At 40.3% G+C, this 12,139-nt stretch overlaps 1 protein-coding gene across 7 annotated transcripts in view; it reads left to right on the top strand.

The window, feature by feature from the left end:
- Positions 1-12,139, top strand: part of HECW1 (HECT, C2 and WW domain containing E3 ubiquitin protein ligase 1) — a 462,565-nt gene that overhangs the window by 342,999 nt on the left and 107,427 nt on the right. For 5 of the 7 annotated variants that reach the window (XM_032758252.2, XM_032758251.2, XM_058445453.1 and 2 more), the window contains 2 exons: positions 4,297-4,398; positions 9,710-9,860. In XM_032758252.2, the coding sequence (XP_032614143.1) occupies positions 4,297-4,398; positions 9,710-9,860 (253 nt within the window). The remainder of the gene's footprint in view (positions 1-4,296; positions 4,399-9,709; positions 9,861-12,139) is intronic. The other 2 variants (XM_032758254.2, XM_058445471.1) reach the window with 1 other exon arrangement.

Here is a 12,139-nt window from a genome sequence, read left to right as displayed (position 1 = left end):
AAAAGGCGAGGATATTTTCTCTAGATTGTAAGCTCATCAAGGGCCAGAGTTGTGTTTCTTTATGTTTGAATTCTTAGCACCTAAACAAACCCCTGGTGCCTACAAGTTTTTTTTTTAACAGGAGCTAAAGTGAGCATTAAAAAAATAATTTTAAGTATTCAATAATGCCCGCTTCTACATTTCAGAAAAAGAATGAGAGAAGGTGGCACATGCGATAATGAGAAACGCAAGGAAATTGGTAGAGAAAAAGAAACACAGGCAGAAAGGTAAAACAGACAGCATGGAAAGGCACCCACAAGGAGCAGGATGGAAAATCCCTCCTGTGAGAAGAAGGGAATGGGAAATGCCTTTCTTTCACAAGGATGTTTCGAGGACTTCCTTTATTCTAGGCCAGATGTAATGCACTGGGCACAGGAAGATGGAGTGGCATCAGGTGATGTATGGACATTACTCGATAATTACAGCATAATTAAAAATAATACAACAAAAGGAGATTGGGGGATTCCACATAAAAGGCACACGTAGGAGCTAGCAGGGATGTTGGGTTACAGAGGTCTGCAAATTTTTTCTATGAAGAGCCAGATAGTAAATACTTTAGGCTTTGTGGGTCAAGAGGTAAAAAATTAAATAACTGTTCTCACTAAAAAGCTTTTTTTTTTAGTATTGAAAAGTGTACTGACACTTTTCTTAGCTCAGAGCCATACAACCCTGTTTTAGTGCACAGTCTTTTGGCCCCCATGTTGGGAGATAGTCTACACATGGTCAGTTGAAACTTGGCTCAGTGTAAATTTATGTAAGAATGTTTTACAAACAAAAAAGTCACATCCTTGCCCTTTAGAGGCCAACAGTCTAGCAGGTGGAAGAGCAGGAAGTGTTTCAGGGTCACAGTGGACATCTCTGCATTGGCATTGGCAGTTTCTATAGAAATGTCTAAGTTCGTGAACTCTGCAGAGCGTAAACTCAGAAAAGGTTAAGAAGCACCTGCATGCTTCACTATGGTGATCACAAGGGGAAATACAAAGATTCCTGAGGGGTCTCTTGATCTCCTGAAGGCCATGCACACGCTGGCATGTGACTTCTTCCCAGCCAGCCTTCCCCGCCTCAGCAGTGAGTCCCCAGGCTAACCGTGTCTGCATTGTGGGACTGTCCTTCACTTGCCACCAGGCTTCACAACAGCAGATGCTTCAAGAATGCAGGGGTTTAACATGACCTGCCTGATATGTGATTGTGTGGGTGTCTTCTGCTTCCATAAAAATCCCTATTGCTCCTTCGCCTTGACTTCTAAGATTGCAAATTCCTTTACTGTAGAAACTGCATTAGATGGCCGGGTGTGTGGGCTCACACCTGTAATCCCAGCACTTTGGGAGGCCGAGGTGGGTGGACTGCCTGAGGTCAGGAGTTCAAGACCAGCCTGGCCAACAGGGTGAAACCCCATCTCTACTAAAAAAAAAAAATACAAAATATTAGCTGGGCACAGTGGTGGGCACCTGTAATCTCAGCTACTTGGGAGGTTGAGGCAGGAGAATCACTTGAACCCAGGAGGCAGAGGTTGCAGTGAGCCGAGATCATGCCATTGCACTCCCGAATGGGCAACAAGAGCAGAACTCCATCTCAAAAAAAAAGACAGAGAGAGAGAGAAACTGCATTAGATTAACCCAGGTGGATTTGTTGTCCACGTGCCCACATAGATGAGGCTGCCAACAATTTATAGAGGAACACTGTTCTCAGTCTGAACTGACAACTATACAGGCTAGTATTCTTTTCATACTTTTTGCTTTATTTCCCTCTATAAATACCTCCTTTTTAAAAGTTCAATTTAAAATAGTTTTTGAAAGACCTTCTGCAGATGAATGAAAAGAGTAACATAATGTCATGGTTATGAGCTCAGGCCCTGGAGTCAGGCCTCCTGGATTTATATTCACTCCTCCCACTTCCTCGCCAAGTTACCTAGCTGTTCTGTGCCTCAGTTTCCTCATGTGCAAAATGGGTATAATTATAGAATCTCCCTCGAAGTGTTGTTGGGAAAATTAAATGATGATACTACAAAAGCACTCTGCCTCCCACCAAGTGAGGGTTCTTCCAGGCAGACAAGCAGTGAGGGTAACTGTTTATATTATGTTGTATAAAGCATCTAAGACAATCCTTTGAATTTGCATTTCCTGTACTTCATAATTGAAGGGAAATTTTCACATTATTAGGTATAAATCACTTTGCTTCAAATAATATGTGAGGCAACCTATCTTTCTCTACAATTAGGTTATATTATTTATAAATAGAAGGGAATTTATAAATTCCCTTTAGCTGCTTTAGCAGAAGATCTCCTTCTGGGAGGTTCTGGTGGGTTTCAACACTTGCTTTGTGTTTGAGGCAAGGGTGATGATGTGGAGCCCTGTCCTTGTGCAGAATAGAACTGCTTGCTTCTTCAGTGCCTCCATCCATTCAGTCGGCTGAGACATGTCGGTCACATCATTGCATTTGCTTGGGGTTCACAAGCAGGTGGGATCAGCTCCATTAACCCCAGGCAGTCGACAATATTGTATTTCCACTAGCTTGGAGGAGTAATTAACCTGATTGGTTGCATTAATTTCAAGAGGTAAGTCTATTGTTGTTTTTAAAGAAACTAAGTTAAAAATGCAGCAGCTGATGACATAACAACTATACCATGGTTTTGTTTAATTTCTGACACTAAACATGTATACAAACAAACATGAGTGCAGTATCCACTTAAACACAGAGCCCATCTTTGAAACAGCAGTCTGTCCACAATGAACTGGGTGCCAGCATGAGGGGAACCTTCCTTGTTTTCCATTAGCATCTCCAAGGACCCAGAGGATTTGAGTAACATAGCAGAATTTGCTCAACAAATAATGTTCTATATTTAACATTTAAAAGGACCCTTTGTTCCTGAATATATCTCTACTTCTGTTTGCCAGTTAGCTCTAGGAATTAAATCACAAAATTAAACCCACCTTTCTTCCTAATTAATTTATTTTTATTTTTGATCAGTTCCATAGAACTAGAGTGAGAAGAAATAATCATCCTTTCCATGTGTGGATATTCTAGGAAATATTCAGCATTTGAGATCCTACAACCATTTGACCACCATTTTTCAGTCTCTCTCCTTTTTGACCCAAGGGATAATGAACACTTGCTATTTGCATCAGCAGAGGACAGAAGAAGGAAAAGGCCTGACCTTTGCCCTCTGGCCCTTAAAGCCTTTTGCAAGAAAACCAGCACCGTGTGAGGCAGGAGGAACCATCTGAAAAAGGGCCATCCTTTGTCCTGGGCCCTTCTCACTCTGCAAAGATCAAGAGCACTGGCCTCTGATTATGTGACCCAAGCAGCTGGTGCTGCCGGCCTGCCTTCTGCATGGCTGCTCTACATGCCTGAGGACACCACTTCAGAACATTGTTCAGTTCATTATAAGTCCGAACTGAGAACAATATAAGCTATGTCTGTTGTAGGTTTCCTTTTAATAATCTGAGGCATGCATCCTGTGGATATAATGTTTATTTCTAGACTTTCTCCATGTCTGTCTTTCTTCCTCCTTCTTTCCCATTTCTGTGTTTTGAGCTTTCCTGTCGCCGTCTTTCTGCTTTTTATCTACTTCCTTTGTCTCTTGTCCTTTCCTCTTTCCGGCGCACCCTTGCTTGTCTGATTTCTCTCAAAATAATCTGGACAGTCCTGAGATCCCTCAGCACCTTGTCTCCTCTCCCCAGCCCCCCAGCCTCCAGCTTTCCACTACAGGAATTTACATTCTTGGCTCGCCAGCCCCTTGACCTGTCTTGGTACCATCTAAGAGTTCATTCCCCTCAAAAATCTGAAAAACAGCCTTTCGGCAGCCCTGTGATGAAACCTATCCAAGTGAGAAGGTGTCATTTTGCACAAGCCCAAGGAAGTTTTATGGAAACTTATAAAACATTGCATTTCCCTCAAACAGGCCTATTTCCTCCACTGGGCTAAAATCAGGCTCTGCTAATTTTCTCTCGTGTTCCTTTCTGGTGCCACTTTCTGATTCAGGAAATTCGGGTCATTACAGAATCAGACTCAAATCCTACATATTGGACTGTGTGGCACAGATCGTTAGTTATGAAGTGTTTGGATTTTCTTCTTTTAAAAAAAATATTTCCCACTCTCACAAATGACTGTGAATGTAGCAAACTGACACACACACACAAATGGATTTCCCACTCTTTGGGGTTGTTTCTTGTAGTGCTTAGTTTTACAGTCATGCTTTTTTGATGATGTTGCCACGGCAGTGAATGAATCTGAATGTATTGACTATCTTGTCCGTAGGTGAATGTCCTATACTCCATAATTCCCAGCCAGTAAGCCAGCTTCCTTCCCTGAGGCCTGAACATCATCACTACCCAACAATCGATGAGCCTCTTCCACCAAGTAAGCTTTAGTTTTTAAAATCTGTCTTAACTCTTCCTATCAAGTCTAAGCAGGTCAGTATGAATTTGTGTGTAAACATCTAAAGTCTTTCCCAACTCCGTGCCTTACAGTGTTAACAAAGACCAATATGACACCTACTCTAAAAACTGGTGGTTTTGGGGGGTTTTTTAGTTTGTTTTTTTGACTAGTGGTTGCACCATGTGATCTTGAAGAGGTAACACAGTGTTTTCAGTGCCTCTCAACTTCTGAAATGGAGAGCATTTCTTTATTAGACTTGACTAGTCTTTGCAAACTGTTCATGACTTTTAAGTCCCAAATTTTACATTTTATATTTAAAATTTGCAGTTCAAGATAGAGTAATCCTATTGTTCTCCATTGGATCCATTACATCACAAGCATCTCCATATGTTAAAACAACTTCAACCCATCTGGGCACATGAACTTGTACTTTCCTTACTATAACTTGCATCCATAGGTAATAGCTTCAAATTTCTTCTGCAGTTCTTAGGGGTTGCCAGGCAAAATATCATCTTTAAGACAGAATTCAATGTCAGTTTCTCCTGGTAACTGTAGCATGTAATTAATAATTATCTAACTAGTCATCTGAACTTGGGAAAATCGTTTAATCTCTCAGAGACTTAGTTTTCTCATTTGTAAAATTTAAAAAATAAAGTTTAAAGGTCTTCATCTGCTAAAAGAAAGGTTTGACCTAGATAGTCTCTAGATACCATTCTAGCTTTAACTTCATAATACTCCATTTAATAAATTTATAGGAAGAAATTGATAGCCCAGACATTATATATTCACTTAGCATCACATATGTTCATGAATTCTAGAACATCTCTGTTTTGGTTTTGCTTATTTTTCAAGCAAAGATAATATTTAAGATTTGATAGATTTTACAACTACAAAATCTTGCCAGAATGCAAGGAACCAGTGTTTCTTTACATTCTTTTGCCTGTGCTTATGTGAAGCAGTTACAGTTTTCAAAAGGAGAAGTGCTTATTTCTTAGTTCATCTGTTCTCAGTAATGTACTGTACTTTACAGGAACACCACTCCTCTCCCTATTCAATTATAATTTATTGGTGAGAAATCAAAGAACACCTTTTATATGTGGACTAACTTAAAGAAACACAATATTTGTTTTTCAAGGGCCAAGCCAAACATCATGTCCTTGAACTTTTGATGCCTGATTTCTTTCTTTCTTTATACACTGATTTATGGACATTCCGTAAATGAATAGTAACATTTTAGCATCACTACAAATACTTCCTAGGTAACATTTATTTGAAAAATACATATAACATGTTATCTCCAGGAAAGGGATGCTTTCCCTGTAACAAATAACCTTTCTATGCATGAATCTACTTCGAATCTGTGCAGTGCAGATAACTAGTTATACATGCAAATATTATAAATGATTGCATGTAAACCCATTGTAAAATAATTACTTTATATAAGCCACTTTCAATAATGAGAACAAATTTCTCCAGATAGCTTTCAATTTTCTGTCCATATAACAGTGAAAGACCTTAGAAAAGTTGGTAATGAATCCTACCAACTGAATATTGTTAAATAATCTCAAATAGTACAAGAATTACCTTATTGCTGATAGTCATTTATTCAACAAATATTTATTGAATGTTTACCCTGTGCTGGGTACTATTGTGGGTAAGCAAAACAAACAAAGATTCCTGCCCTCATGGAGCTTACAGTCTAGTCTGGAAGACAGATTAGCAAACCATAAAATAATTAAAAAGGGACTGGCCTAGCATAGGAGATGCTATGGAAAAGCAAAAATAGACCAGGGTGAGGGATCTCTGAGTTCCGTGTGGTGGTGGCTGGTTTGCAATTTTAAAACAAGTGGTGAGAATAGGATTCATTGAGAAGACAACACCTGAGGGTTAAGAGAGTTATCCCTGCAAGTGTTGGGCAGGAAGAGCTTTGCAGGCACAGGGAATGGCCACTGCCAGTCTGGAGGTGGAAACACCCTGGTGGGTTTAAGGAACAGGAGACCAGTACGTCTGGAGCAAACTGAGGAAGGGAGAAGGCAGCAAGTGATGTGGTTAGTGAACTAGCAAGGCCCAGCTCACGCAGGGCCTTGTAAACCACCTAAGGGCTTTGGCTTTTACTCTGAATGAAAGGAGGACATTGTAGAGTTTTCAGCAGAGAAGTGACATTGTCTGCCTCAGGTTTTGAAAAGTTTGCCCAGGTTGCTGTGTAGGGAATAAATTGGGAAGAGGAAGGATAGAAGCATGAGATTCAACATAAGATTATGTCTTTATGCAGTAACCCAGGTGACAAACAATAGTAGCTTGGGCCAGGGTGGGAGCAGTGGAGGTGATGAGGGGTGGTCTGATTCTGGACATATATTTTAAAGGTAGATGTGATGACAGATTGGATATGGATGAGAGAAATATAGGTATCAGAAATGACCTAAGAGTTTCAACCTACAAAGATGGAGTTGTCTTCAACTGAGATGGGTAGGAAAGGCTGCAGGCAGAGCAGGTTTTGATGGGAAGGATCCGACACTTAGTTTCGATCATCTTATATTTGAGATGTCATCCAGGTAGTAATGTCAAGAAGGAAATTGGATGTGTGACTCTGAAGTTCAAGAGAAAGGTCTAGACTATGCAATAGTATTGCATTTGTTAAAATTGTTCAAAATATACAGTTGTATAGGTTTTTGTTAATATAATAACTAAATATGATACATTATCAGGTTCTACATTGTTCTTAGACTTTGTGGAGAACATATAATTTAGTGTGCAATAGCTCCTTCGATCACAAATGAATTGACCTGACCTGCACTGCTATAACTTGCCCCAGAATTATGAAGGTACTGTTTTCAGGTGGCTCTTTAGATAAACCCATGGCATCAGAGTGCTGAGCCCTTCAAGTCATGCTGATGCCTGAAGTTCCATTTGGAATTTATTTCCTTTGGTTATAAAATATATGAAAGTAAATTCTTTACAAAGCAACCCAGAAAACATGTTCATAATTTCTGATTACACTTAGCTATTATTTTCTGAATATGTATGAGTATATAATTAGCACAATACATTCCAGATATTTAATGTATTGACAAAAGAGCCCAGCTGTTGGGCTTACCATGCTTTTCCATGAGGAATTGAAACATGTGGTGATAAATTATCATTATTGCAGCTTCATTTTCTAGCTTTTTCCCTTAATTTATAAAACCCAACCTTTGTCTGCGAAGGACCCCTTTCTTTACTGTAGGTTCCTGGAGGGCAGTGTCATGTGTCACTCAGCTCTGTGTCCTCAGGACCTGGCACAGTCTCTAGTTCAGAGTGAGTGCTACACAGTTTGTTCAGTCGAACTAAGTTCCACAATGCTCTTCAAAGACTAATGCTCATTTTTTGTTGGATGACAGTCATGTTGGATTCAAGAAAAATAGTTGTCCTATTGCTTTTACTAATATTAGTTTGGGATCCATTAAAATTTTTAAGTTTCTAGATCAAGATTAATTACCTGGTAATCCTATGTATATACAATTTCATCCATAAGCTAATTACCATTTACACCTAACACTTGACAGCTGGATTATCATTAGATAATCATTAGATCAATTTTAATCAAAATCTCCTAGGACATATGTATACAATCTGCCTACATTTTTCCTTCAATTTCTCTCATAAGTTAAGTTTGGTGTTTGGGGGTACTTTGGTTTTTACTGGGCATTATTTGACAATCCATCAGGTCAGGCATAAGCCATAATGCCACAAACAGATATACTATGTACATATAAAACCATAAATATGCCAAATATATTTTTTCCCTTAAAAAATGAGAGTTGCTATGTCATTACCTGAATGATAAGTTTTCAACAGAACTGTTAGTTTCTGACCTACTCCCAAAAGCTATGGCTTTTCTCACTGAAAAGGCTGGTTTTCCTCCTTTTGCAGTCATTTTTGCTTTTTCTTCTTCTTTAGTCTTGTGCATTTTCAGCATAACTTTATCACACTGCTGCTATTTCCACAATGTGATGTGTGTACTCTATAAGCTTTGCCCATCTCTGTACAGCAGTGTATGCATTGCTCTTCTATGTTTCGCTCAGATGTGAACACATTGCTTCCAGCTCTTTCCCACCCACCTCACCCCAGCTCAGCCCCTGCCTGTATTATGTAGTGAATCATCCATGCTTCCACCTTTTTGTTTTCTTTTGTTTTTAATTTGGGAAGCAAGGGAAATTTTCTTTATCTCGGGCTCCCTCTACTGTTTGTGATGGTTATTTATCAACAAAAGGGTTCTTCCTAGTTACTGGTTTGGTTTGGTGGCCAGAGATATTTGACAGCTGCGTGTTGAATATACACTGTTAATTAACAACTTATCAAAAGGCTGTTTTGAAACCCTAACAATCATTTCCTTCAATTCACCCACTCAAAAGGAAAGGCAATCTATTAAGTTTGCTAAGTATAAGACAGGGGTCATCTAAATTCACACATCCAAGATTTTAGAACAGTAGTTAAAACTGGTTTTAATCTGAGGGCCATTCTTCTCTCCACTGAACCTAATCGCCCTCTATTAGACTTAGCAAAGAAAGGGTTCTCCAGCATCACAGTGTCAGCTCGCACTGGAGGATAATCCAATCTTCCACAGCTGTCATTTGAGTAGCCAACAAGAGCGACAGCGGGGATGGACATTTCTAAAGAAATAAATTCATTAAATGGTAGATTTTCTCTTTATAAATTATTAGAATTTTGGACAGGTGTGATGACTCATGCCTGTAATCTCAGCACTTTGGGAGGCTGAGGCGGGCAGATCACCTGAGGTCGGGAGTTTGAGACCAGCCTGACCAACCATGGCCAACATGGTGAAACCCAGTCTCTACTAAAAAATACAAAAATTAGCCGGACCTGGTGGCGGGCACCTGTAATCCCAGCTACTTGGAAGGCTGAGTCGGGAGAATTGCTTGAACCCAGGAGGTGGAGGTTGCAGTGAGCCAAGATCGCACCACTGCACTCCAGCCTGGGTGACACAGCAAGACTCTGTCTCAAAAAGAAAAAAAAAAAAGAAAGTATTAGAATTTTAACATAGGTCTTGACCAAGGAACCACAATTACTGTTTAATATGGCCCAGTAGAAAGTCTAAGTTCATTAAATTGTTTTCTGAGCTCCCAAGTTCATGCCAGTGCCCCAGAAGTCGTGGCAGGTGCTGTGGGCAGGGTCTGGCCTGCAGCCATGAACCAATGGTGAGTTCTACCTGCAGAAGACCTGGAAGTTGTATGCGTTTCACATGGGTCAGTAGTTTGTCCTTGATTTTTCTTTTTGCCTTTTTATTAAACACTAGACTGGGAAGCTCGAATTGACAGCCACGGGCGGGTCTTTTATGTGGACCACGTGAACCGCACAACCACCTGGCAGCGTCCGACGGCAGCAGCCACCCCGGATGGCATGCGGAGATCGGGGTCCATCCAGCAGATGGAGCAACTCAACAGGCGGTTGGTGATCAGTATGCAATGAGCTCCCCTAAACCACAGTGAAAGGAGAATGGCAGCTAGAGAAGCTCCCCTTACACTTTTCTGTTCAGACTGTAGGAGGAGACTGGAAAGTAATTAAGTATCTTAAGAAACCTGTTCCTAGTAGGTATTTGGAAAGCTAGATTTAGAATTTGGTAGCAAGAGACAAGTTAAGCTTGAGTGTCATTTAAGGATGGGAAATCGTCTAAACTTCTTAATAGCCTAGGCTCAAAAACAGGAGCTCTTAACCAAGGGCCAGTGTATCCCCCTCTCCTGGGAGGTTCACCAAGGATGTCAGTGTTCCTTGAACTTTCCAGGCACTGTACCCAAATTATACATAGATACACATTTTTCTGGCAGACTGGTCCACACTCATCATACAGTTCTCAAAAGGATACAGACCTCAGTGAAACACATTCCAAGGACAGTTTCCGTAAGAAGACTAAAAGCTGCCGGAGAATAAACTGTCTCATAAATCACTGTATGCATTCCTACCCTGATCCCATAATTGATATATGCCCATCAATAATAATTCTTGAAAAGCCTTCATCTTAGAAAAAGAAATGTTTAAAAGCATTTTTTGAGAATTATTTTGTTGAAAAACTAGGCCCTCTCCATTGAACTTGTAAAGATGTCATTTTGTTTTTAACTTGCAAACAAAGCCTTAAACAGTATCAGGCTTAAACAGTGGTCCATTCATGTTAGAGATAATGCAGTAAGCCAGTATAAAGCGTCGTCTCTGACATCTTGCTCTTTAAGACTAGAGTGGCAGCTTCAGGATACTTTTAATTACCGAGAATGCCAACTGAGGCTTCCTTCAGTTGAAATTGCACCCACATGCTGTCTTGCTTTCATGTCAAGTATGAAAAGTATGAAGGTGAAGGAAAAGTTGAGAAAGACTAAAAAGAATGAAGAACTGGGTTTGTGGAACACACCTACTGATAGCAAATGCCTTTGAGACTTAACTGTTATCTGCCAGAAAAAAAGGAGGAGAAACAATTTAGCCCTATTAAAAACACATGGGGCCGGGCGCAGTGGCTCACGCCTGTAATCCCAGCACTTTGGGAGGCTGAGGCGGGTGGATCATTTGAAGTCAGGAGTTCGAGACCAGCCTGGCCAACATGGTAAAACCCTGTCTCTACTAAGAATGCAAAAAAATTAGCCAAGTGTGGTGGCAGGCACCTGTAATCTCAGCTACTCAGGAAGCTGAGGCAGGAGAATCGCTTGAACCCAGGAGGCAGAGGTTGCAGTGAGCTGAGATCGCACCACTGCACTCCAGCCTGGGAGACAGAGTAAGACTCCGTCTCAAAACAAACAAACAAACAAACAAAAAACATGGAAACAAAAAAATAAAAATGAACTTCTGGTTACTGTTGTACACAGAGGAGCATGCTTTAGGTGAAAATCACCAGAACATTTTGTCATTGCCTGAGCATTTGGAAGACATTTGCTTTCCACTTTTCCCCATCAGCAGCCGAGTATTTAAGTCATTAATGAAAACCATAAGAGACTTGCATTGGCAGCACGCTTTACAATCATTCTCACCCCAACAAAGCATGTTACAGAGAGGAAGTCCTGATAACCCAGTTTTACTGACATGAATGGACCAAAAATCCATGGGAGAGTCCTTTCATGGTGATTGCAACAAGATTCATGTAACTAAAAATGTAGAAGACACAATAAGCTCGTCTTACATAGAGACCCTGTTGTGATTCCGTAGGCAGAGGTTAGCCTCTAGGTCTGTCTTGCCAAAATTGATAAGCTCCAATTGTTTAGCAGAGAAATAGGTGAAGGCATCTTCAGGCTGTATTCATAAGAGGTGCTGTTTTGAACACTAACCAAAGCTGGACAATGAATCTGAAGCAGAAGGAAGCACCTTGACCTATGGCATAAACATCCATGAAAGTTTATCAGGGTGATCCGCTTGCATAATATAAAAATTAGGCCAAATCCATCCTGAACCAGGTCTCCAAATAAGTTTTATAGCCTTTGATATATAAATTCCTGTGCCCTCCAGTGGAGATGAACATGCTGGGAGAGGCAGCTGGGCTTTGCCGAATAGGAAGTTGCATTTGCTACATCCATCTGGACAGATAAAAAGAAAAGGAATTTAGCACTTTGAGAAGGTACTTATTTCTTGTGAAAATGCCTGCCTAGGGAAGATCAGATAACCTTCAGATAAATATCCAGACTTTTCCATACTTAACCTATTGCTTTGAAGCATTTAAAATTTTCTGTATTTGGCATGATAACAGGCAGCC

This window comes from Hylobates moloch, unplaced genomic scaffold (assembly GCF_009828535.3).
Source record: "Hylobates moloch isolate HMO894 unplaced genomic scaffold, HMol_V3 SCAFFOLD_1, whole genome shotgun sequence".
NCBI lineage: Eukaryota > Metazoa > Chordata > Mammalia > Primates > Hylobatidae > Hylobates > Hylobates moloch.
Note: the sequence above shows the minus strand (reverse complement) of the source record. Positions and strands in the feature narration are given on the sequence as shown.